A 27,030-nucleotide genomic window follows, 5' to 3' on the forward strand; every position below is an offset into this window, starting at 1 on the left:
TACGGCTCATTTGGATAGCTGTAAGAGGATAGGTCAGAATCAGTAAGGAGTTCTGAAGGAGAAATTGTGCTTGACTAATCGTCTGGAATTTTTTGAGGATGTATCTATGAAGATGGACAAGGGAGAGCCAGTGGATGTAGTGTACCTGGATGTTAAGAAAGCCTTTGATAAGGTCCCACATAGGAAATTAGTAAGCAAAATTAGGGCACATGGCATTGGGGGCAAGGTACTGACTTGGATTGAAAATTGGCTGACTGACAGGAAGCAAAGACTAGTGATAAACGGGTCCCTTTCAGAATGGCAGGCGGTGACCAGTGGGGTACCACAAGGTTCGGTGCTGGGACCACAGCTGTTTACAATATACATCAACAGTATAGATGAAGACATTAAAAGTAATATTAGCAAATTTGCTGATGACACAAAGCTGGGTGGCAGGGTGAAATGTGAGCAGGATGTTATGAGAATACAGGGTGACTTCGACAGGCTAGGTGAGTGGATGGGTGCAAGACAGATGCAGTTTAATGTGGATAAATGTGTGGTTATGCACTTTGGTGGCAAGAACAGGAAGGCAGATTACTATCTAAATGGAGTCAAGTTAGGTAAAGGGGAAGTACAATGAGATCTAGATGTTCTTGTACATCAGTTAATGAAAGCAAGCATGCAGGTACAGTAGGCAGTGAAGAAAGCTAATGGCATGCTGGTCTTCATAACAAGAGGGATTGAGTATAGGAGCAAAGAGGTTCTTCTGAAGTTGTACAGGATCCTGGTGAGACCGCACCTGGAATATTGTGTACAGTTTTGGTCTCCAAGTTTGAGGGACATTCTGGCTATTGAGGGAGTGCAGTGTAGGTTCACAAGGTCAATTCCTGGAATGGCGGCACTATCAAATGTTGAAAGATTGGAGCAACTGGGCTTGTATACGCTTGGGTTTAGAAGGATTAGAGGGGGTCTGATTGAGACTTATAAAATTATTAATGGATTGGACACTTTGGAGGCAGGAAGCATGTTTCCACTGATGGGTGAGTCCAGAGCCAGAGGACACAGTTTAAAAATAAGGGGTAGGCCATTTAGAACAGAGTTGAGGAGAAACGTCTTCACCCAGAGAGTGGTGGGTGTATGGAATGCTCTGCCACAGAAGGCAGTGGAGGCCAAGTCTCTGGATACTTTCAAGTAAGAGATGGCTAAAGCTCTGAGAGATAGTGGAATCAAGGGTTATGGGGATAAGGCAGGAACAGGATACTAATTGAGGATGACCAGCCATGATCATAATGAATGATGGTGCTAGCTCGATGGGCTGTATGGCCTACTACTGCACCTATTGCCTATTGCATATTGTCTATTGTCAAAGGCAAGGAATACTCTGGTAAGTAACTAACCTCCTGACTGCTTAAATCTGTCCACCATCTTCAAGGTACAGGCTAGGCATGTGATGGAATGCTCCCCACTTGCCCAGATGGGTACAAATTCCTGGGATTTCATTCCTAAGGGACTTATGGGTTTACCTACAGCACATGAACTACAATGGTTCAAGGTAACACCTCACCACTACCTTCTAAAAGACAACTCATGACGGACAATAAATGCCCTTCCAGTGACACCCATGTTCCACAATGAATAAAAATGTAAATTGGGAATCTCCTCACTGGGGTTTAGAAGAATGAGAGGTGATCTCTTTCAAAGATGTCAGATTCCTAAAGGGTTTGACAGGGTCAATGCTGAGAGGATGGTTCCCTTCATGGGAGAGTCTAAGTCCAGAGGACACAGTATCAGAATTATGAAGCATCAATTTAAAACTGAGGTGATGAGGAATTTCTTCTGTCAGTGCATTGTGAATCTTTAGAACTCCTTGGTACAGAGAGCTGTGGGCGGGCTGAATTCTTGTGTATATCGAAGTCTGAGACAGCGAGATTCTTGGTTAGTCGTGGAATCAAGGATTACAGGGAAATCACAGGGAAGTGGTCGTGAGGAATGTCGATCTGTCAGGATCCTATTAGATGGCATAGCAGGCTTGTGGGGCTGAGTGGCCTCCTCCTGTTCCTATTTCTTATGGTCTCAGGGTCTTTAATTGTTTACACGAATAGTTATTACAGTTATTTCATGAATTAAAGATCTTTTGTTTTCTCTGTTTCAATTCTACTGGTTCAATCTTAAAGAAGTTCCCTTTTTAATACAGAATGTGTTCCACCTGAATTGTCCCTTTGAACAACTGGCAGCAAATTGTAACTCAGAGAATTGATTCTTAAATCCTTGATCTTTTCCCCTCAAGTTGCAAATCCTGTCGTCCTTCTCCAGTCTCCGAGTCTCGAACATGTCACCAGGGGTCACACTGCCCGGTTACAGTGCACCATGAGGAATGCCGCAGTGAAACACACCACTGTTAAATGGGACAAACAAAAACCAGGGAGTCACTATGTGCGAATTTTAACACATGGTAAAGATGGCTCCACACAATGGAGCCCAGGATTCACTGAGCGATTCCAGCCTTCGAGAGACTCCTCCAGTAACAGCTTCATTCTGACCATCACAAACGTTCAACCCAATGACACTGCCGTGTATTACTGCTCAGTGCGGGGTAGTATCTATGGGAGAGGAAGCCGAATCATTGTAAACCGTGAGTAGCATTTACATGACAATCTCCTCCTGTAATAACCTCGTGCCCAATGAATGAATTGGAGATTAGTTTGTGATCAAGAAGATTGAGGAGATGATGGAGAGTGATCTTGGGGATGGATTCACTGTGGGGAGGAAGCCAAGTTAAGGTTCTGAAATGTATTCAATTCTTTTATGAGATGTGGGTGTCATGGCTGTGCCAGCATTTATTGCTCACCCTTAATAGTTTCGTTCAGAAATTGCCTCGCTGACAGAAGATAAAGGATGGTGGTTGATGGGAAAGGTTCATCCTTGAATAGGGGTGTACCATAAGGACCTGCTTTGGGGGCACTGCTGTTTGTCATTTTTGTAAATAACCTGGATGATGCATAGAAGGATGGATTAATAAATTTGTGGATGACACTAAGGTTGGTGGAGTTGTGGATAGTGCCGAAGGATGTTGCAGGTTACAGAGGGACATAGATAAGCTGCAGAGCTGTGCTGAGAGGTGGCAAATGGAGAAGTGTGTGAGATGATTCACTTTGGAAGGAGCAGCAGGAATAAAGATTACTGGGCTAATGGTAAGATATTTGGTAGTGTAGATGAGCAGAGAGATCTCGGTGTTCATGTACGTTCATGTCCCTGAATGTTGCCACCCAGGTTGATAGGGTTGTTAAGAATGCATATGGTGTGTCAGCTTTTATTGATAGAGGGATTGAGTTTCAGAGCCATGAGGCCATGTTGCAGTTGTACAAAACTCTAGTTGGCCGCACTTTGAGTATTGCATCCATTTCTGGTCACAACATCGTAAGGAAGAATGTGGAAGCTTTGGAAAGTGTATAAAGGAGATTTATGGGGGGAAGGTCTTAAGAGGAAAGGCTGAGGGCCTTGAGGATGTTTTTGTTAGAGAGAAGAAGGTTGAGAGGTGACTTAGTAGCGACATACAAGATAATCAGAGGGTTAAATAGGGTGGACAGTGAGAGCCTTTTTCTTTGGATGGTGAAGGCTAGCATGAGGGGACATAGCTTGAAATTGAGGGGTGATAGACATAAGACAGATATCAGAGGTAGTTTCTTTACTCAGAAACTAGTAGGGGCCGTGGGAACACACTGCCTGCAACAGTAGTAGACTCACCAACTTTAAGGGCACTTAAATTGTCATTGGATAAACATATGGATGAAAATGGAACAGTGTAGATTAGATGAACTTCACATTGGTTCCACAAGTCGGCACAACATCGAGGGCTGAAAGGCCTGTACTGTACTGAACTGTACTGCGCAGTTCTATGTTTGAACTGCCCTTGAGAAGGTGGCGCTGAGCTGCCTACTTGAACCACTGCATTGACCCATTGGCTGACATTCCTGGGTTAAGGTCAGGCTCTATTAAGATTCTGCAAAACAGTTCTTCAAAAGCTGTGATTGGAATTAAAGGTGAAGCTTTAATTGAGGGTTGGGGAATCCCCAAATCCTGACATCTATCAGCTTGTCTGTTAAAATTTAACATGTTTATATAATCCTGACCAAAACAAATATTTTAATAAATTAGACCGTGTGTTCCTCATCCATTAATGACCTGCCATTGGAATTTCATGAGCCAATGTACGAAATTTCATTCTGGTTTCTCAGATGGAGTGACTACCTGATGCACCATGGTCCATTCCATTTGGGGCTGCAATTGTATCAATTTCTCAAAGGTAAATGAAAAACGATTGCAGTTGTAGGAATATCGAAGATATCTTCAGAGAAGGAAGCATTGCAAAATTAATCACTGTCGTGATAGGGTAGGACAGAGAGAACATGATCCTCTGAAAGTAAAAATGAGGGAGAGGGAGCTCAAGAATTTGTCTTTGGATATTAAAAAGAGAGTGAAACCACGGAGGGACTGCATATTGCATCTATTTCCTCATTTGTACTTTGTCTTTCAAGCAAGAACACTCAAGGATTGTTTCTGATTCCATTTCTGATGAGGCATTTGGATAAAACTCTTTCAGTTCAGATCCAATTGATGTATCAATGCCAAAGCATATTTTCTGAATCTGGTCAGCTGAATTCTCTTTAACTTCATTCTTTAAATTACAGTTTTGAAAATAAAATCTGATAACTGAAATTCCAAATCAACTCTTTGTTTTATAGGATGCTTTCTCCATTGGTCTAACTCTGTAAACCTGAGATATAATCACAACACAGGTTGCTCTTCTTGTATTTCATCTTTACTGATATTTTTCCAGTACCCTTAGTAAGGTTAATATTCTATAACCTGCCTGATCATTTTACAAAGTGTTATCAGTTCTCCCAATGGAAATGTATTACACTCCTCCCACTACAACATCTACATTGACTAAGTCACTTGATCATCCACTTCTATGTGACTGGAACTGGTTTGTAATCCCTATGAATGCCTCCAATTACAATTTTATCTTTCATGAACGTCTCTGGATGACAACAGGACCATCAGGCAGCACCAGTGACAGACATAACCAAACACTTTTCAAGATATTTGTTTGTTTAACTCCTTGCTTTGAAGCAAAAATACTCCCTTTTGAGATACAATACTCAGACCCTCCAGTGCTTTCACGCTCCTTGTTAATATCCAAAGACAAATTCTCAGGAATGTCCTGAGCTCCCTCTCCCTCATTTGTATTTTCAGAAGATCATGTACTCTCTGTCCTACCCTATCATAACAGTGATTAATTTTGCAATTTTCCCTTTTCTGAAGATACCTTCGATATTCCTATGGCTGCAATCAGTTTCCTGTTTACTTTCTGGAAATTGACACAATAGCAGCATTCATGAAGCATCTGGATGAATACACGAATAGGAAGAGAATAGAGGGATATGGATCCTGAAAGTGAAGACAGTTTTAGTACAGAGGGGTGAATGTGTTGGTGCAGGTTGGAGGGCCAAAGGGCCTGTTCCTGTGCTGTATTGTTCTCTATTCTTTGGTATGTCTCATATCATTACAGTGGAAACATGGTCCTTTCTGTAGTTGCAGCTGTTTCCGTTATAGTGATAACATATTTTTATGGCTGTTCTTCACTTCTTATTGCTCTATCAGCAAGACGTTTTATTCCTGCAGTTTCTTTGAGGATTTCCAGCTAACTATTTCCCCACCCTAATTTTCTGTATGAGATATGTTAAGGCTATCTGCTTTGCTCGTCCCGAATGCTTCATCATCATCATAACAAGCCTTTCAGTTCTCTGAATGCTCCCATGATTCCATTCTCATTAATTTCACTGTCACAGCATTATCTGAATCCCTGACCCTACCACCTTGCATTTTCCTACACCAATACCCAGGTCAGTTTCTTCCTTGTAGTTTCAATTTTCAATTGTTCGATCCGACTTGGTGTTTCTAATTATCATTACTTTTATTGAATGAGGTGGTCTTTCACTGTAGCAAATATATAAGGTTGCAGATTTTGTATTCACAATGAAACAGAAGTTTATTACATATAAGAGATTAAGATAAAATAGAATGAACCAAACTAATTGCATATAAACTAATTCAATGAAATTTGAAAGCACATGGAAACAATAAAATCACATTTATTCTAATACCATCAATTTTCGATATTCATCTCCCAGGAAATATCCTTTCCATCACATTGATAAGTTTGACTTAACTCTTTCTGTCTTCAGAGATTTGAGCCTCTTTGAGGGTATCCCTTGATTATTCACATAAATGAGCTGAAACTTACTTAGTTTTAAGTAATCCCTTTGATCATCAACTTTAATTTAGACATTGTGACATTACTATGAAAACACCCAATAGCTTATGAATTTGTACTTTCAAGCTGGCTGTGTCTGACATTTCCTTCTGGTTCCCAGACTCCTGCCAAGTTAATTTATCCCCAGCTCCCACTAATAGCACTCAGGAATCTGCTCACAAAGACTGCCTCTAGTTAGCTGCAATCTTTCTGTGCTCTCCAGGTGTCACCTTCTCATCAATTCCACAGGATCACTGTTGTAGGAATTTCACATCCTTCTCCCTCCTGCACCATTTGTCCAGCTATCCATCCATCTGCTTGATCCTTCTACTGATCTACTCACTTATCCGTGGTACTGGGAGGAAATGCTGATTCCTTTCCTAGCTTCCTAAACTCTGACTGCTTGAGCACAGTTCTCCTTCTGCTTCTGTAATTTGGGATATATGTGGAGTGGAACTATTGACTGTTCAACCTCACCCTTTTCAGAGAGTTCTCCAGTCACTCGATAATTTCACTGACAGTGGGACAAGACAGGTAGTACCATAAATGGGTTCCTTCCTGTGGGTGCAGCAACACGTATCTATTCCTCTGAACATTCAATCCATTGTCATACAGTAAATTCAATTCAATTCAATTCAATTTTTCAATGAACATCATGAGCCCCTGATATAGCTGGGGTTCCCATGGTAATATTGACTCGTCTCCCCAAGTGATCATCATTCACATCAGTCCCCAGACCAGAATACTTGCTGGAGAGTGAGTTACACAGGGAGGATTGTGAAGAGTCTGGTTCAGGGAAAGGTGATCATTCTGAGGAAAACAGTGAGCAGAATGGGGTGAATGAGGGAGCTTCCCAGAAGAGGCTGCAGAACCTGAGCGATGGGTGGGTCAGGGAGAAGGGAACAGCATACATGAGAAGTTTGGAGAATCTGATGGAGACAGGTAATGGGGAGAGTCTGAGGCTGGAAGCTGTAATCATGGACCTTCCATAATTCAGGCAATGTCACTCTACACTTTGATCCAGATATTCGTCTTTTAATATTTACATTAATAGTTATTAAAGATATTTAATTACTCAAACATGGTTCGTTGATCTGCTTCAACTCCACTGGTTCAATCTTAAACCAGTTCCCTATTTAATTCAGAATGTGTTCCACCTGATCTATCTCTTTGAACAACTGGCAGCACATTGTAACCAGGAGAACTGATTCTGAAATTCTCAATATTTTCTTCCCTAAAGGTGCAAATCCTCCAGTTCTTCTCCAGTCTCCGAGCCTGGAATGGGTTACCGAGGGTCAAACTGCCCATTTACAATGCATCATGAGAAATGCTGCAGTGACAGGCACCACTGTTAAATGGTACCATCAAAAAACAGGTTGCTGTAAAGTGCAAATTTTAACACATAGTAAATATGGCTCCACACAATGGAGCCCAGGATTCTCTGAGCGAATCCAGTCTTCCAGAGACCCCTCCAATAACAGCTTTATTTTGACCATTACCAATGTGCAGCCCACTGACGCTGGGGTTTATTACTGCTCAGTGTGGAGAAAGATCTATGGGAGAGGAAGTCAGCTCAATATTATCAGTAAGTACAGTTTTCATAACAATCTCTTCCAACTAAAACCTCTTGCTCAATGAATGAATTGGAGATCAGTTTGTGATTGATTTGAATTCCCTACATTTTTGTATCCCTAAAAGTCCTGTCATTGGAATTTCATGAACCAATTCGTGAAATTTCATTCTGGACCTCAGATGGAGTGACCACCTGACGGACCTCTGTCCATTCCCCATCATCTGGTACTTGAGCTGAACACTATTTCCTCAATAATACTTTGTCATTCAAGTAATAACACTCAATGATTGTTTCTGCTTCCATTTCTGAGGAGGCTGTTTGATGAAACCTTCTCAATTCAGGATCAATTTGTTGCATTTCTGCTAAAGAAGATATTCTGAACCTACGGCACTCATTCTGTTCATCATGTTCAATTATGTTCAATTAAACTTTTGAAAATTAATTTTGTGAACTGAAATTCCAAATCAACATGATCATGCACTATTATTGCATGGTTCTAAATCTATGAACCTGAGATCTAGTCACAACACAATGAGGATAAAATCCAGGATGTTCCTCATGTCACATTTCAGGTTATTTCATCTCCAAGATTTGTTCCACAACCCATGGTGAGGCTGATATTCTTGAACCTGTGAGGTCATTCACCAAAACAGAATAAAATCCTTCTGTCAGAACATGTTTTACTCCTATCACTGCGACCTCTCTACTGCATTAAACAAGTCACTTTTCAATCCAACTCTGCATAAGCTACCTGAATGTCTCCAATTAATATTTACTCTTTCAATAATTACTCTAGAAGTCAAAGAGAATCATTATGCAGCATCAGGGATTGATTTGCTCCAGTGTCTCTTAAGAGCTTTCTTGGTTTACCTCCTTGCTTTAAAGCTGAAGGAAATACTCCCTCAAAACTCAGACCCTCCTGTCGCCTCACTCTCTTTGTTCATATTTAAAGACAAATTTTCTAGACTGTCCTGATTTCCCTCTCCATCATTAGTGCATTCAAAGCATTCATGTTTTCTCTGTCCTACATTATGGTTAGAATAGTTATTTACTTTTGTGACATATCCTTTTCTGAAAGTTCTTTTAATATTCCTCTGATTCTAATCTGTTTCCCATTGAACTTCCAGCAATTGTCTTTGGCATGTCCTGTCTTACGAAGGTTGGAGAATGTTAATTACTATCAATCACTTTTTGGTTCCAGTCTTTCTCCTTTAGTACTTTAACATCCTTCTGTTTGTTCTAGAATATAAGGCTGTAAGACAATATGAAATAGGAACAGGGATAGGCCATTCTGCCCCTCGAGCCTTCTCCACCATTCAATGAGGTTATGGCTGCTCCGATATTTCCACACCCCCTTTCCTGCATTTTCCACATAACTCTTGAAGCCTTGACTGATCAAAAACCTATCTACCTGCATTTTTGCCCTTTCCTGGTAACTCTATCGATCCCAGCCTTAAATATACACAAGGATACTGCCCCATAGATCTTTGTAGTAAGGAGTTCCAAAGACTCACAACCCTCTGAGAGAAGGATTTCTTCCTCATCTCAATCTTAAACTGGTGCTGCTTTATTCTGAGACTAAGCCCTCTGACACAAGACTGTCCATGAGGGGAAACAACCTCTCAGCATTCACCTGTCAAGCCCTTTAATAATCTGATAGGGTTCAATGAGATCACCTCTCATTCTTCCAGTCCCCAGTGAGTAGAGTCCCAATCTGTTTAGCCTTTGTTCAAAAGACAATCCTTCCTTTCCCAAGGATTATCCCAGTGACCCTTCTCTGAATGGCCTGCAATTAAATGATAACTTTATTTTAAAAAGTGATCTCCCCAGCCCTTTCTACAGTTGCAGTAAAAGTTCCCTACTCTTACACTCCAATCCCCTTTGTAATAAGGGCCAACATTCCTTCCATTTTCCTGATTACCTACTGCCCTTGTTTGCTAGCTTTCGGAGTTTCATGGACAGCTAACCCCAAGCCCCGTTGTGTTGCAGCTTTCTGCAGATTTTCTGTATGAAAATAATTCCCTATTCCATGGTTCTCCCTTCAAAAATGGACAGTTGCAGATTTTCTCTACGTTATACTCCCAATGCAATGCCCACTCTCTTAATTTATCGATATTTCTTTATCTCTGTCACCCGCTCTTTTAGGATCCAAACTCTCAGAACCATGGGAAGTATCTGCCTTTTACCCAGATTACTTACACTGTGGAAACAGACCCTTCGGCCCAACAAGTCCACACCGACCCACCAAAGCGCAACCCACCCAGACCCATTACCCTACACCTAACAGCACGGTGTAATTTAGCATAGCCAATTCACCTAACCTGCACACTTTTGGACTGTGGGAGGAAACCGGAGCACACCCACGCAGACAACGTATAAACTCCACACAGTCAGTCGCCTAAGACGGGAATTGAACCCGGGTTTCTGGCGCTGTTAGACAGCAGTGCTAACCACTGTGCCACCGTTTCATCAACTACTGCCCCTCTATTAATGATGATGGTATTTAATTGCTCCCCCGATATTCTTTTGTATTAACGGGACATTTGACACATCTTCCACAGTAAAGACTGATTCAAAGTATCTATTTAACTCCTCAGCCGTTCCCCTTTTTACACAGATCCATCTCTATAGTTTCATTTTCTTAGTGGCCTGTGTACAATTTGACTGGTTTCAGCTTTTTTATAAATTTAATGAAGATCCTAATGTCAGTTTTTTGTGCTAATCACTGGTTTTCCCTCAGTTCATTTTGTTTTATTTTCTCTGTCTTTATTGTCTTTTACGTTGTCAAAAACACAGAGCACGAGACTCCTCTTTGATATCTCTTCCCATCAAGCGCCTTCCCCGTTCCTTACCCCAGCCCTCACACACTGGGCCTTGTCATCACATGGGCTGCTACCGCACACAACCCATTATACCCACTAACTGTCCCAATTAGCAATGATTCATTCTCCCAGGCTGCCCTCCCTGTATCATGGTGGTGAGGTCAGTTTGCTCATCCTCCCGAGAGCCCCCAGTCTCATCTACACAGGGACCAAGAATCGCAAAGCTGTTAGTCAGCTCAAGGACCAAGGCTTCTTCAGCATGACTTCCTAGATCTCTCTACTTCCTTCACTCAGAATCACACCATCCTGTACTGGAGATATGACGGCTTCCTGAAACAGTATCCAAGTAATTTGCGCCCCCTCCCTGATGAGTCAGTGTTTGAAGCTCTGACTCCAGCTCAGCAACCCTGACTCAGAGTTCATCAAAGAACCCACACTTGCTACAGATGAGCTACACTATGAACCACAATGGCGTCCACCAGCTTCCACATCATGTAATAAAAGCACATCACCTGGTCCCTCATCTGTATATTATTCGTTTAGTGCTTAGTTTTTATTAAATTTTTGACTCGTCTTTTAATTTGTAATCTGTCAAGTATTTCTCATATTGATCTTTAATCTAAAATTAACTTCTAAGAGACTGACAAATGAGCAGATATTACCAACCCATGACCTTCAGGTTTTCCTGTGACATCACTCTTTGTTTTGTGTTGGGTCCCTGATCCTGAGCTTCAATTTATCCTGTTAAACAAAAGTGAAAGCACTTCTTCCCCTTGGCACTGAATTCTCAAACGGCTCCAAATTCCCAGAGATGTGCATTCAAACGAGCTGTGCCTCACTTCGGATGTGATCTCTCCATCACAATCATGTGAAGCACATTGATGTTCCATGATGATGATTTCCCTTACATTCACATTTATTTTGTGTAGCTGCATGATTAAAATCCACGATCCCTGCTTTTCTCCCTTGCTAACTCTACAATTGTCCCATTTGATTTCTTTCTTGTCATGGTATTTTTCAATCGATAGATCCAGCTTGATGAATCCAAGTGTCATTATTTTATTTAATGAAGTGGTTTTTCACTGCAGCATAAGCACACAAGGTTGCAGTTTTGCTTTTAACAAGAAACAGAAATTTATTACATGACAGATATTATGATAAAATAGAATAAAGTAAGTTATTTATGATTCATACAATTCAATAAAAGTTCAAAGCACATGGAAACATTAAAAATAACAGAACCATCCCTTCACAGTGTTCATCTGGAACTCAATGTATTGGTCACACTGAAGTTTCAACTTCAGATGGACAAGGGGAGTCAGAACAGTTTGCACCAATTCCAATTTTCACTGGTTTTACTTATGAATTCATGTTGAAACATTTATTAATAATTCATGCTTTATTTTTGTGAACTCACTTTAAAATGGTTTGTTGCATTGAAATAATTAACCAGACTGTTACACTCTTACAATGTCCTTTCTACTTGAATTTGAATCAGAAATTTCAAACAAATTTTAATTTATTCAGACCTTTCCTTCCAAAGGTGTTAATCCCCCAGTCCTTCTCCAGTCTCCAAGCCTGGAATGTGTCACTGAGGGTCACTCTGCCCAGTTACAGTGCACCATGAGGAATGCTTCAGTGACACACACCAATGTTCACTGGGACCGGGAACAATCAGGGAATAACACGGAGTGGGTTTTAACACATGACGTGAGGAACATCACACAATGGAGCCCAGGATTAACTGAGCGATTCCAATCTACCAGAGATCCCTCCAGTAACAGCTTCATTTTGACTATCACAAATGTGCAGCCCAATGACGCTGGGGTCTATTACTGTAAAGTGTGGGAGGATATCAGTGGGAATGGAACTCGGCTGACTGTAATGGGTAAGTCCTGATTATCTTACAATATCTTACAGCAAACAGTTCCTCATGGATTTATTGGAGAGGAGAATGTGTTACATTCCTCTGATAGAGAGAGAAAGCAGAGAATTCAATATGAAAATAGAACAGTTACATTGTCTTGTTTTAATCATAGATAGAATGAACTGTTTCACCTCTTGGACCAATTCCTCAATCGCAACATCTTTACCTTTTTTCTGTTTTTCTACTCCTCCATCTCGTTTGTTCTCAGTGTTGTATTTAACATTGTCCTATCTCTGTCTGGTTTTGTTTCATTCATTCTTGGAATGTGTCTATCACTGGCTGGGCCAGCTCTTGTTGTTCATCCTGAATGGCCCTTGAGAAGAAATGTCTTCACCCAGAGAGCGGTGACAATGAAGACTGTGACAATAAAGCTAATGCAATTCAATACTGGCTCCTTATGCACCACTGCTGTCCACTTCCCTTTATCCTCACTGCCACCTCAATCATGCAAAGATAACCGTGTAAGTTATTAGCCACCTTTCCTGCGTGATGTCACTGGAGTACATTAATTTCTATCGATCACATTTGTGACATTAATCTTTGTGAAGCATCACACTTACTGGGTTCCTTCATTAGCTTTGGGCTTTATTGTCTATGTACCTCACAGTCTACACAGACTAACAAACCCCCAGGGCAGGTGAATATGTCGAGCAAATAGACAGTCTGTGGTTAATAGTGAATTTCTATTTGGCTTCACAGTCACATTCATTCCTTTTCTATATAGAAGCCTGTAGCTGCTCTCAGTATTCACACAGTGCTTAGTGAATCCTTCAGCAAAAACCTCTGAAAGAGCAAATTCAGTATAATTCTCTGCTGATCTGCAATTTAATTTGACTCATTGTACCTCCCGTGATGATTGTAAAGCTATCTTTATCACATAGCTCAAATAATCAGTAAAATGTTTTTTTTTATTGTGGCCTGTTAAAGTGCTGTACAGCTGCAACATAACCAACCTGGCCCTTCAGCCTAACAAGTCCACATCAACCCTCATTCCCCATTACTCTTCATTTACCCCAATTAATGCACATAACTTACACATCCCTGAACACGATGGGAAATTTAGCATGGCCAATCTTTGATTTGCAGGCGGAAACTAGAGCATCTGGGGAAACCCACAAAGACAAGGGGAGAATGTGCAAACTCCACACAGACTATGGTCCAAGGCTGGAATTGGACCGGGTCCCTGATGCAACAGTACTAACCATTGAGCCACTGTGCTGCCTGATGCAGCTTATATACTGTGCCACAACCGAAAATTGCAAGCACCCAAATGCCTTCTTTGCTACCCTATTATCTGCCCAGCCACCTTTCGGGATCTGCACATCGAGATCACTCTATTCATCTCAATTTCCTAATATCCTCCGATTCGTTAATACTCCCTTGTCTTGTTATTTCTTTCAAAGTGCATCATCTCACATTTTTCAGGATTAAATTATATCTAATACTGATCTCTCCTCCTTTCATTCGCCCTGCCTTGCATCTGACACATTTTTCTCTCATTCTCTCATTTTCCCTGCCTCCCTTCCTCTATTTTATCTCTGGTTTACACGGTCCCTGCTTGTCTTTTCTTGCTCTTTACTCTGTCACTTGCTTGTTTTCTTTCTATCTCTCAGTCTATCTTGCTTTTATTTCTCTGCCTGTGGTCCTCTCTCTGTCTCCCGCTATTTCTGAATAGTTTTCAAATTCTCTCTTTTTGTAAAATATCACACCACTTCTAATTTCTATATCCCTCTGTCCCACTTGCCCCTTCTTTGTCTATTTCTCTGGCCTCCTCATTCTCTCCCCTTCTCTCAGTATCCCTCGCTCTATTCTTTTCCCTTGAGAAATGCAGCGAGCAGTTCCTGTTCAAACAAATGTTTTTCCACATGATTGCCAATTCTATTCCAAATAGTTGTTTCACTGGTAATCACTGACTGGTCTATAATAACTGTGCTTAATTTTATAACCTTTTGTCAAAAGGGGCAGAGTGTTTGCAAGTTTCCATTCTTTTGGTTCCTCTCCTGAGTTAAGGGAGGACTGAGCGATTAAGAACAATGTCTCTACAGTCTCCCCTTCCCTTTCATTGAGTATGACTGGATATATTACATCCGGTCCTGGCATATTGTCAACATGAAGAAACAATAGTTTATCCAATAACTTCTCTTCATCACTCCTTAACCCTTTATCATTTGCTTTGTCACCATGTGTTGTGACAATGCTGTAAGACATCACCTGAAGGAAGCTGTATGCTGAATAAGCACATCAGTTTGAGATGGGCGAAACGAGAAGTGAATACAAATATATATAACCAGACAGCTCCTTTCCAGGAAAGCAATTACAATCAGATTATACGTCTCTCAATGGCGATTACTGTACCCAGCAGGCCCCGGGGTTAAGGTAATTCCCAGTTCGTCAGCCAGAACGGTGCAATGCGCAGGCGCACAGTCGAAGACCGAGCCATGAAGGGTGGAGCATATGTGTAATGCGTTGCCGGTGACAGAGATTTGTTTCCAGTCTCTGGGTCTTTTCGAATGAAGCGGCAAGAAAGGCCCGAGGGGGCGGTGCAGCTCAAGGCGAGGAGAGGCTTCCTTAACATGTTATGTCTTCTGCAGAGCTTTACAGGGCCGATGTCTGCAACAGAAAATAGGAGGTGGAGGTGTCATCTTGTTTTTTGGAGTCGAAAGCTGCATTGTTGTATTCATTCACAAGGTCAGAAGTCACACAACATCAGATTATAGTGCAACAGCTTTATTTGAAATTACAAGCTTTTGGAGTGTAGTCCCTTCTTCTGGTGAAGTGCCCCTCATGTCTTTCTGAAATCTTTCTCCTTTCACCTTAAAAATGTGCCCCCGAGTTTTGAACACCTCCTCCCATCCCCACTCCAGGGACAACACCCAGGCTTTTCATCTGGCCTTCACCCCTCATGATATAATAAACATCTGTAAGGTCACTCTTAACCACCAATGCTCCAAGCTATTTTTTTCATAACTCAAACCCTTCATTCCTGGCAACATGCTGGAAATCTTTTCTCAACCTTCTCCAATTTAACAATTTTCTTCCAATAGCAGGGTGACCAGAATTGCACACAGTACTCCAGAAGAGGCCCAGTTTGAGGGTCGGTGGGGGTGGTAGTATTTATTGCAGATAAAGTGGCAGCATGGGGATGAAGGAGATGCAACAAGTAACTGACTGATCTGAAGTTGGGACCAGTTTTCTGTGACAAGGCTGTGTGCTGAAGCTCCTCGATGCTGCCTGAATTGCTGTGCTCTTCCAGCACCATTGATCCAGAGCCTGTCAATGACTATTTGATTGCTGGCACTTCACCTGATGTAGGAGCAGCACTCTGAAAACTTGTGATTTCAAATAAACCTTGTTGGACTATAGTCTGATGTTGGACTATAGTCTGATGTTGTGTGACTTCTGACTATGCCCACCCCAGTCTGACACTGGCAGCTCCATGTCATTGCTGGCTGAACAGCTTGTGAATGTGAATGGCTATAGCCAGAAGTCATCGGATCTCTGGAAATTAAGGTGGAGGCATTTTTGCTGCAATATAGGCTATCTAAATCCAAAGAAAGCCAGTTTATTTTCTCTTAGCAGCTGCTGCAAGCTATTGCTTTTAATCAGAATTTGTAAATCAGTCATTCTTTGCTTCCTCCAAAGAAGTTGAAAACACCCAAAAACAGAGAGAAAGGTATTAACAAACAACAAATCCTGATGAACAAAATACCATCTCAGTGAATCCTCTGGACATGGACCATTAAACAGATTTGCACAAATTTCTGAATTGTTAAGTTATGGTAAAGAAAGCAGCAGATCATATTAAGTTTCATTTATTTGTCAAATGTGAAGATGCCATTTTGAAACTACTGTTGCATCCTTGACTCCATTATATCAATTCCGCACTGTGGCACTCCCAGTCTCTTCTCTCCTTTAAGTCTTCTGTTTTCTCTCAAATATTACTGTTTTCTCAAAAACAATAATCTCCAGCATCATAGCTTACATGTAGAATAATGTAACATTCACACAGGCTGAGACCATTCAGTTCATCAAGCTTGCACTGTTGCACAATAATTATCTTAGCATAAAATCTCTCAAGGAGTTTTAGAAGGTCCACTTGAGTAACAGATATATTCTGCCAGTTACCTAAAATTGTAATGGTCTGGGAAACCATTATCAATGAGAGGAAATCATTCTGGACCAGCATATCATGAAATGAAGCTCACAGGTAAAGGAAACATTTTGCTTTCATTATAACACATTGCTTCTTCATAATCCATCCCAGAAATCCTCAGCTACAGGAAGCAGTTGAGGCCAAAACATTGAATGCTTTCAACGAGGAGTTAGACATAGTTCTGTGAGCTAAAGGGATCAAAGCGTATGGAAAGAAAGAAGGAACAGGGGACTGTGTTGGATGATCCATCATGTTTATGTTGATGGTGGTGCAGGCACAATGGGCTGAATGGCCTACTCCAGTTCCTGTTTTCTATGTATTGAGAAAGTGATGATGAGCTGCCTTCCTGAACTGCTGTCATCCAGTTGGTGTTGGGACATTTGATCCAATGACATTGAAGGAATAAGGATGATATATTTCCAATTCTGGATGGTGTGTGCGCCTTGGAGAGCAACCTGAAGGAGGTGGTGTCCTTGTCCTTTCAGATGGGAGAGGCTGTGGGTTCAGAAGCTCTTGCTGGAGGAGCCTTGTGAGTTACTGAAGGGCATCATGTAGATGGTACAGACTGTCCATCATTTTTGAAAGTGTTAGCTGTGGTGTCAATCAAGTGGGCTGCTTTGTCCTGGATGGTGTGAATCTTCTTGAATGTTGTTGGAGCTACACTCATCCAGGCAATTGAGAAGAATTCCATCATATTCCTGCCTTCTGCTTTGTAGAAACATGGTGGACAGGCTGTGGGAGTCAGCGTGCAGATTCCACCTGCTCTTGGAGCCACAATATTTATTAAACTGCTCCGTGTAATGGACAGGTTATTATGGAGTCCCAAAGAACTCATTTACTTCATTTTCTGATGGGATTGTTGGGCCGAAGGGCCTGTTTCCACACTGTAATGTAATCTAATCTAATCTAAACTGCTCCGTGTAATGGACAGGTTATTATGGAGTCCCAAAGAACTCATTTACTTCATTTTCTGATGGGATGTAGGCATTGCTGGCAAAGACTACATTTGTTCCTCATCCCCAATTTCCCTCAAACTGAGTCACCTTGCTGTTTATTTTAGAGGGCAATAAGAGCAATCTACATCTCTGTGGGTCTCGAGTCACATGTAGGTCAGACCAGGTAAGGATAGTAGATTTCCTTCCCTGAAGGACATTAGTGAACCAGATGGATTTTTACAACAATTGATGGGAACATTGGATTAATGTGGAATTTTCTGAATATAACTCCATCAACCTGTATTTATTTTGAATAATAGCGATTTGAAAGTTTGAGAGAACACCAAAGAATTTGTTTTCTGGAAATGTATTGTATTCCAATGACATTCACTTTCATGAGCCAACTTCACATTCAACTGGACCATGGCTGATCTGTACCTCAGTGTCATTTAAACTAAAGGTTAAATTGGTTTCTGTTGTAACCCATTAAGATGGGACAAATTGAGGACTCTGGGTCTGCACTCAATGGAGTTTAGAAGAAGTGGGGTGGGATCTGACTGAAACATCCAGAAAACTGAGGGGCCTGGATAAAGTGGATGTAGAGAAGAGGTTTCCCCTAGTATGAGAGACTAGGACCCAAGGACACAGCCTCAGAGTGAAGGGATGTTCTTTTAGAATCCAGATGAGGAGGAATCTCTTCACCCAGGGGGTGGTGAACCTGTGGAACCCATCACCACAGAAGACTGTGGAGGCCACGTCACTGAGTGTATTTAAGACAGAGATAGATAGGTGCTGTATTGTAAGGACATTAAATGTTCCAGGGAGAGGGAAGGAGAATGAGGCTGAAAAAAGTCATTTGTGATCAAATTCTGCAACAGACTCAATAGCCTGAATGGTCCAATTTTGTTCCCATATCCTGCAAACTCATGGTCTTGGGGTTTTAAATGGGAAATTTCAAACTCTCAGCTCTCAAATCTTTGGGCCATCATTTCCCAGAACCTTCTGCAGCTCCTGTTCTGCTCAATGACACTCCCACCTCCACCTCTGATGCACTTGGCCCTTCCACACACCAGCCCTGATTACTCCCCTTCTTATGATCCTCATTCATTCCCTTAGTCTAAGTGATACAGGCAGAGGGACACAGGAACAGGAGTAGGCCATTAAGCCCACCAAGTCTGGTCCACCACTCAATTAAATGATGGATGATCAATGACCTCAATGGCACTTGAATACACTTTTTCCAAATACCCTAATGTAAATCATCTCTGGAAAACTTTAATTTCAGTCTTGAATGTTCCCAGTGACTGAGTCTCCACAGTTCTCTGGGGAATGTATGCTATTGGGATTTCAACCAAGCCTTTGACAAGGCCCACTGTGGGATACTGATAGTGAAAGTAAAAGCTGATGGGATCCAGGGTCATTGGCAAGTTGGATCCAAAACGGGTTCTCACTCAGCAACAGTGGGTGGTGATAGAGGCTGTTTGTGTGACTGGAGGCCACTGTCCAGTGGTGTACCACAGGGATCAGTGCTGGGTCCCTTATTATTCATGCTAGATATAAACGATACAGCTCTGAGTGTGGAGGGTGGTAAGTAAGTTTGCAGATGACAGAAACATTGATCAAGTGCTTGAAAGTGAGGAGGATGGTCTTAGATTGCAGGAGGATAAAAATGGATTGGTCAGATGGGCAGATCAGTGGCAGCTTGAATTAAACCCTGATATCTGTGAGGGGATGAACTTTGAAGAAGTAACAAGACAAACAGGTACTCACAAGTGGGAAGAAATTAAGAAGCCGAGGAACAGAGAGATGGAGTGATTGAAAATGGAGGTTTTGTTGTCAGATGCAGATTACTGACTGACCTCAGTGTTTTTAAAGTGATCTTTATTTTCCATTTCTAGGTACTGTGTTGAATCCAGCGGTAGTACAGTTTCCAACAGTTCAGAGTGTCAGAGAGGGTCAGACAGTGAGAATGACAGTGCACGATCAAGAACAGCAAACTGCACGAAGTGATCAGTCATTGGTAACAACAGTGCCCCAGGAAAAGAAAGGACAAGATGATGACTCATTCTAGAAATAATTCACCAGGAAACTCCTCCAGCTTTCCTGCTTTATTTCAACATTCCAGAGAGCCCTCCTAGAACAGTTTCATTCTGACCATTACAAGCGTACAGCCCAGTGACACTGCTGTCTCTACTTGCAATGTGTGGGGCTATACCCATTCAATTACTGTCCCTCAATGTAATATATCAGTCCATAAGATATAAGGGGCAGAGTTAGGCCATTTGGCCTATCGAGCTTGCTCTGTAATTCAATCATTGCAGATATGTTTTTGAAACTCATTCTCCTGGTCACTCCAAACAACCTTTGCCCCCCTTACTGATCCAGAACCTATTTAAGACCTCTTGGTCTTAAATACATTCAATGACTTGGCCACTGCAGCCCTCTGCGTATTGAGTTCCACAGATTCATCGTCCTCTGGCTGATGAAATTCCTCCTCATCTCAGCTGCCGTTGTGGAATAGCACCCAGACTAATATCTCCCCATGTGACTCTATGTGAGAAAGCCTGGAAAGTTTTCCTATGTTAAAGGCACTATAAAACTGCAAATTGTTGCTATTTAATCAGGTTTGAGCCAATCCACACATCAGCTTTTACATTTTGACCTAATATAGCTTTCAGATGTTGCAGTCAGAGACTGACAAATGACATCATGAACAACAGTTGCTGCCTGTGGTTTGGGTATGTTCTTGTTTATATCTTTGTTAATCATCACTGACAGAGTGAGTTCAGCAGATATTTTAAATTGTACTTGATTTCACTGATATAACCAGTTTCTGAATAAAAATCTAATTATCTGACCATTAAACTGTGTGTCTGTGTTCTTCAGCTAATTAATTTAAAAAGTCTTAGCAGGAGCTGCTGGCAGCTTGTGCACATTTGAGGTGACAAAGTTTTCCCCTCCCACATCACCCTAACCAACTGTGTATTCATGTGTTATCAACAACTGCCTTGGAATGAACAGCAACAGAAATGACATGGTTAGAGCCATTTGTTTGAGAGAAGCTGCTGCCCTTGAGAAGTGTAACCAATGTCAGTGTCGGGGCTGTGGCACGCTGGCAGTAGACCTCAAGGTCAGGTACCACCCTGTGGTACAGCACACCCCCACAGGTTGCTGAGAAATAATTTCAACAGTACCTGTCTAAGAGTTGGCTCCATATTTAACTCATGCTGTGTTCTGCTTGGTGATCTCTGGCTAAGGCCACAATGATTGGCCGTGGGTTAATCACACATTGTTATCCCTGAATCTATTTTCGGGGATTGTCTAGATTAACACATCCCATTTGTCCAACATCCCCTCCCCCTTTCAGACTCTGCTTCAGACCAAACCATTTGATTGAGTTTCTGAAACAGAGTCACACTGGACTGGAAATAGTAACTCTGTTTCTCTCCCCACAGATACTGCCAGACCTTCTGAGTTTCTCCAGCAATTTCAGTTTTTTTTTGCTTTATTGTCTTGAGGTTGCATTTCTTGATTGGTGACAAAATTTGTCCACTTTCCCAATTTTGAAAAGTTTTGCCATCATTTTACTGAGTACACACTGCTACATAAATGGCAAGTTACAAAGAAGAGGAGTTTGGGCCCATTGTTTTTTTTAATAAGTGTTTTTACCATTCACAGGGTTGTAGCAAATGTGTGAATTCTCAAATTTAGGTGACTTGATTGTGAGGAACTTGTATTGAATAAGAAATTAACATCACTCCTGAAATAAATTTCATGAAAGCACATTTAGAAATCCAGCCAGCAATATCCTTCCTCAGAAGAGAGCAGCCATTGGTTTATTGTCCATGCCTCTCCTTTCCTGACACTTTAACTTCTTTACCTCCTGAGAAACAAGACATTACAGAAGATGCGGTTGGCTGGGACACTTTGTGTTTTGATGTATTAGCTGGACGTACAATAAACTGTGTGGAGAAACAGGGTTGTCACTCTGTTGAGATGATCAGTGGAACTGTATTTGCTATGACCCTGTCCCTTTGTGTTACATTGGGTAAGTGTTTGCTTTAGAGAACTTTAACCTGTTATAAAAGACATTTCCATTTACTATAAAAATTTTTTTCTATGATCCTGCACCACTAAGTGATGAAGGAGCAGCGCTCCAGAAACTTGTACTTCCAAATAAACCTGTTGGACTATAACCTGGTGTTGTGTGATTTTTAACTTCCATTAGTTATCCAATGCTTTATCCATGCAGATACAGTACCTTCATCACCATAGGTTCTTACTAAGTAGCCTAATGTGTGGGACTGAACAAATGCTGGATTAAAATCTTTAGATATTACATCCACTGCTTCCTCCTTTCCTAAAGGCAAAATACTGCAGATGATGGAAACCTGAAGCAAACACAGAGAATGCTGGAAAAGCTCAGTAAGTCTGGCAGTATCTGTCGAGAGAGAAACATAGTGAACATTTAATGTTTGATCTGACTCTTCTTCACAACTATATGCCTGAAATTGGGCCGTTATTTCAGTCATTTTGTTCTGAATGCTATGTGCAGAAAAGTAAATAGTCATTAGCTTTGCCTTTTTAACATTATTTCACTTGGTGACCCTATTCACTGCTGTTTTTCTGTGTTTGTATCCTCTGTCTGTTCCTGTCCCACACTGGGTAATGTAGCTGCTGTCTCCTCTTGCTTTGTCAGTCCCCAGCCCCTTTCTCCTGAACCCTGCCCCTTCTAACTAGTTGATAACCCACTCTACAGCCCTAGTTATTCAATTCACCAGGACACTCATCCCAGCAAGGTGAAGTGAAGCCTGCCACAGAAGAACAGCTCCCTTTTACCCCAGTACCCCAATAACCTCTCATTTATCCACATTATCCTGTCTCTGCCATACATATGCCCACTCACTCAACCGCTCCAACTCACACTGCAGCTTGTGTGCATCCTCCTAACTAGCTCACCCTCCCACCCAGCATTGTGTCATTTGAAAATCTGGAGTTAATATGTTTAGTTCCCTCATCAAAATCATTAATTTTTATTGTGAATAGCTGGGGTGTGGGCATTGATCCCTGCAGTATCCCACAGGCTGCCATTCAGAAAAAAAACACTCAATTACTCCTACTCTTTTATTTCCTGTCTGTTAATCAGTTCTTTTATTCAGATCACTAAACTAACTCAAAAATTTATGTGCTCTAATTTTACATTAATCTCTTTTGTGGGACTTTCTCAAAAACTTTCTGAAGTTCAAATAAACAACATTGCCATCATCAACGCTGTGAGTCACATCAACAAAGAATTCCAGTGGACTTGTCAAGATCGATTTTCCTGTCACAATAGACAGAAGTGGGTAGTACAAATGCTGGAGAATAGTGTCAAGATTAGAGTGGTGCTGGAAGATTAGAATAGTCCGAGGTTGCTGCCTGATCTGCTGTGCTTTTCTAACACCACTCTAATCTTCTCTGTCACAATGCCCTGCTGACTCAATTTTCCAAATGCTCAATGAATCTTTTTACAATAGATTCAAGCATTTTCTCCATGATCAATGTCAGACTGACTGCTCGATAATACTTTCTTTTCTCTCTGCCTCCCTTTATTACACAGTGGGGTTACATTAGCTAGCCTCTTATCTCTAGGGACTGTTTTGGAGTTTGTATTACCTTGGAAGGTGACCAAGGATATGGGACAGGTGCAGGAAATTGGGATTACAGTGCCTTTATTGGTAGTTATTGTCAGTGCAGCATCAACAGCATGAAGGGCCTTTTCTGCAATGTATGACTCTACGACTTGATCACCAATGAATCCACTGTTATCACAGAAACTTCATTAAGTGCGCTGTAATTGCCAGCCTGCAATCCCAGAAATTTCCCCAACATCATTTCTCTATCATCCTGATCTCCTTCAGTTTCTTCCTCTCACTAAACCCTGAGTTTCTGAATATTTCTGATATTTTGCTTGTGTCCTTTGTGAACACAGAATCAAAGTTTGTATTTTGTTGGTCAGCCACTTTTTGTTCCCCATTATAAATTCCTTCATAGAGGTCCCAGACAGTCTTCAACAATCTTTTTCCTTTCCTTTCCTTCAGAAACCTTTACGGTCAGTTTGTACATTTCCCTCAAGCTTACTCTCGTGCATCATTTCCTCTTCTTTAATCAATCATTAATCAATCACTTGTCAGGGCTGTTGTTTCCCAGACTAATTTGCTTTCACTCTTCCTTGGATCACATATTATCTCTAATTTCCCGTGTAAGCCATGGTTCAGCCCTTTTCCTGTTTTCCTTTTGTGTCAGGCAGCAGGAGCTGTGTGTGTAGGTTTCTGATTTTCAGTCAGGAATTTTCTGGTTTTTAAGTGGTTCAAACCCCCTCCAGATCCCTGGTTGCAGACACTGGATTTATTGAGGAAATCTGAAATGAAGAAGGCAGCAGACAGGTGTTTCAGGGAAAACCAATCTCTGTGCTTATTTACAATACAAAAAGTAAGTCTAATATAAGAAATGCAGGTTAATGCAATGAACAGGAAAATTGACACAATCAATTCTACAGACAGAAATAATGCTGTTAATTACACAATTAGCTAGATTAAACATTATTAGAATTTAAAATCAACAGTATTAATCATACAAACTTTAATCAAAGTTAAAAATCACACAACACCACATTATGGTCCAAAGTTTAATTGAAAGCACTAACTTTCAGAGTGCTGCTCCTTCATCAGGTCATTGTGGAGTATGAAGGAGCAGAGCTCTGAAAGCTAGTGCTTCCAATTAAACCTGTTGGACTATAATCTGGTGTTTTGTGATTTTTAATTTTGTACACCCCAGTCCAACACTGGCATCTCCAAATCAAAACTTTTATCAGACTTCCTACAACTGGGGCGGCATGGTGGCTCAGTGGTTAGCACTGTTGCCTCACAACACCAGGGCCCCAGGTTTGATTCCAGCCTCAGGTGACAGTCTGTGGAGTTTGTACATTCTCTCTGTATCTGCATGGGTTTCCTCTGGGTGCTCTGGTTTCCTCCCACAGTCCAACGATGTGCAGGTCAGGTGAATTGGTCATACTAAATTGCCCATAGTGTTAGGTGCATTAGTCAGAGGGTCTGGGTGGATTACCCTTCGGAGGGTCGTACTGGTTGGGCCAAAGGGTCTGTTTCCACACTGTAGGGAATCTAACCTAATCTAATACACTGACATCTCCCAGCTTCCCCTCCCTGCTGGCTTGGTCATAAACCTGAGGGTCTTGGGAGTTTCAGCTCACCGCTGAGGAAAATGCTGTTTTGAAGTACAGCTGGCTGTTCCTGCTTGCCGTGCCTGGAGCCTGGGTGAAGACTGTAGACTGCAAAGGCCTCTCAGTTTGAGTTGAATCTGCTGATGCGGACGGTGGTTAGTGGATCTTTCGGGGCTTGATTTTCTTTCCTTTCTGCTGGTTTTCTGGGCCTGGGTGTCACCTCAGAATGTATCTGAGGCCTTGTGGTGTCAGTTGGTTCTGTGGTTTTTGGGTTTGCTAGTCGTTGTTGGTCACTGTTGGTTCCCCTGGTTCGGAACAGGCCTGTGTCAGTGGCTCTTGAAATGAGCTGTTGGAATTCTTCTTCTGGAGATAGCACTTTGGAACATTTCCGGGGGTAGCTTCTGGGATCTGTCCTGGGGATCGCTCTCAGGGATGGCTGTATTAGGTGAGGTCTGGACTTGCAATTATACGAATTGTGAGCCCTTTACCTTCACACCAAATCTGTGCTTTCTGGTGTTTCGTTTGAAATCAGTTGTTTTCTCAATTCTTCAGAGTGTGTGTGAATGGATTTTGATTGGAGGAGAATGTCTGGTATCTCTGTAGACCCCATGCTGTCTGTTCTGGGGAGCCTGAGGTATAAAGGCAGCCTCAGGCCAGAGTCTGTTTTAGTTGATTGTTATTTCAGAGATGATGTGTAAATTGGAAATCCAGACTGAGCAAAGGTTCCAGACAGCCAGCTCAGATCTGTAGGTTGGGTTTGTGTATTCTCCACAGGGCTCATTCCAGCTTCCATTTATTTGTTAAAAGTTTTGAAAAGCTCAGAGTTTTGTCCAGTACCAGAGATGATGGGGACTTTTGCTCGATCCTGCATGGGAAGGCTCATGTATCCTGGGAATGGAGGCAAAGACTCCCCATTTTCCCCAGTCTGACCTCCAGGACCCTTTCCTGTGGAAAAGCCTCAATTTACTGAGGCTGGAGAGGCTGTATCTCCGTTGATCTTTGGGGAAGTCCTGCCCCTTTAAATTCTGCCTGGCTGCCTTTTCTAATGCAGCAGACCCATCGCAGTTCCAATCCTCACATCTGCTGTGGATTGTCAGGAAGCCTCTCCAAAGATGTGCAGGTCAAGTGGATTGGCCATGCTAAATTGCCCATAGTGTTAGGTGCATTAGTCAGAGGGACTGGATAGGTTACTGTTTGGAGGGTCGATGTGGACTTGTTGGGCCAAAGGGCCTGTTTCCACTGTAGAGATTCTAATCTAATCAGGGGTTGGGAGGTCATGTTGCAGTTGTACAGGACATTGGTTAGGCCACTGTTGGTATATTATTCATAACATCCTACCAGAAGGATGTTATGAAACTTGAAAGGGTTCAGAAAAGATTTACAAGGATGTAGCCAGGGTTGGAGGATTTGAGCTACAGGGAGAGGCTGAATAGGCTGGGGCTGTTTTCCCTGGAGCATTGGAGGCTGAGAGGTGACGTTTATAGCGTTTATAAAATCATGAGGGGCATGGATAGGGTAAATAGTCAAAGTATTTTCCCAGGGGTGGGGGAGTCCAGAACTGGAAGGTATAGGTTTAGGGTGAGAAGAGAAAGATATAAAAGAGACCTAAGAGGCAACTTTTTCATGCAGACAGTGGTGCGTGTGTGGAATGGGCTGCCAAGAAAGTGGTGGAGGCTGGTACATTTCCAACATTTGAAAGGCATCTGGATGGGTATATGAATAGGAAGGGTTTGGAGGGATATAGGCTGGGTGCTGGCAGGTAGGACTAAATTGGCTAGGGATATCTGGTCGGCATGGACAAGTTGGACTGAAGGGTCTGTGTCCGTGCTATACATCACTATGACTCTATGACCCTAAAACATGAATTTCTCTTGGGAAATATGACAGGACAAGTGACGGATGTGCTAGTGGGAGAACGTTTTGGGACCAGTGATCATAACTCTATTACTTTAAGAATGGTTAGGGAAAAGGCTAGGCCTTGTCTAAAAGTTAATTTCCTAAATTGGAGTATGATCAATTATGACAGTCTGAGAAAGGAACTTTCAAAGGGTTAGTGGGGTAGATTGTTTGCAGGCAAAGTGATGGCTGGCAAGAGGGAAGCTGTCA

At 41.8% G+C, this 27,030-nt stretch overlaps 2 protein-coding genes across 4 annotated transcripts in view; one reads left to right on the forward strand and one right to left on the reverse strand.

The window, feature by feature from the left end:
* The window catches only part of LOC122552551 (basement membrane-specific heparan sulfate proteoglycan core protein-like), a 29,399-nt gene extending 8,837 nt beyond the window's left edge, over positions 1 to 20,562 (forward strand). The window contains exons 3-6 of one of the 3 annotated variants that reach the window (XM_043695248.1): positions 2,293 to 2,611; positions 7,536 to 7,880; positions 12,234 to 12,578; positions 19,604 to 20,562. In XM_043695248.1, the coding sequence (XP_043551183.1) occupies positions 2,293 to 2,611; positions 7,536 to 7,880; positions 12,234 to 12,578; positions 19,604 to 19,776 (1,182 nt within the window). In that variant the 3' untranslated portion in view covers positions 19,777 to 20,562. Of the gene's footprint in view, positions 1 to 2,266; positions 2,612 to 7,535; positions 7,881 to 12,233; positions 12,579 to 19,603 lie in introns of all 3 variants that reach the window. The other 2 variants (XM_043695247.1, XM_043695249.1) reach the window with 2 other exon arrangements.
* The window catches only part of LOC122552552 (immunoglobulin superfamily member 2-like), a 1,022,215-nt gene that overhangs the window by 169,951 nt on the left and 825,234 nt on the right, over positions 1 to 27,030 (reverse strand). The gene's annotated exons all lie outside the window — the stretch shown is intronic.

Source organism: Chiloscyllium plagiosum, chromosome 9 (genome assembly GCF_004010195.1).
Source record: "Chiloscyllium plagiosum isolate BGI_BamShark_2017 chromosome 9, ASM401019v2, whole genome shotgun sequence".
NCBI lineage: Eukaryota > Metazoa > Chordata > Chondrichthyes > Orectolobiformes > Hemiscylliidae > Chiloscyllium > Chiloscyllium plagiosum.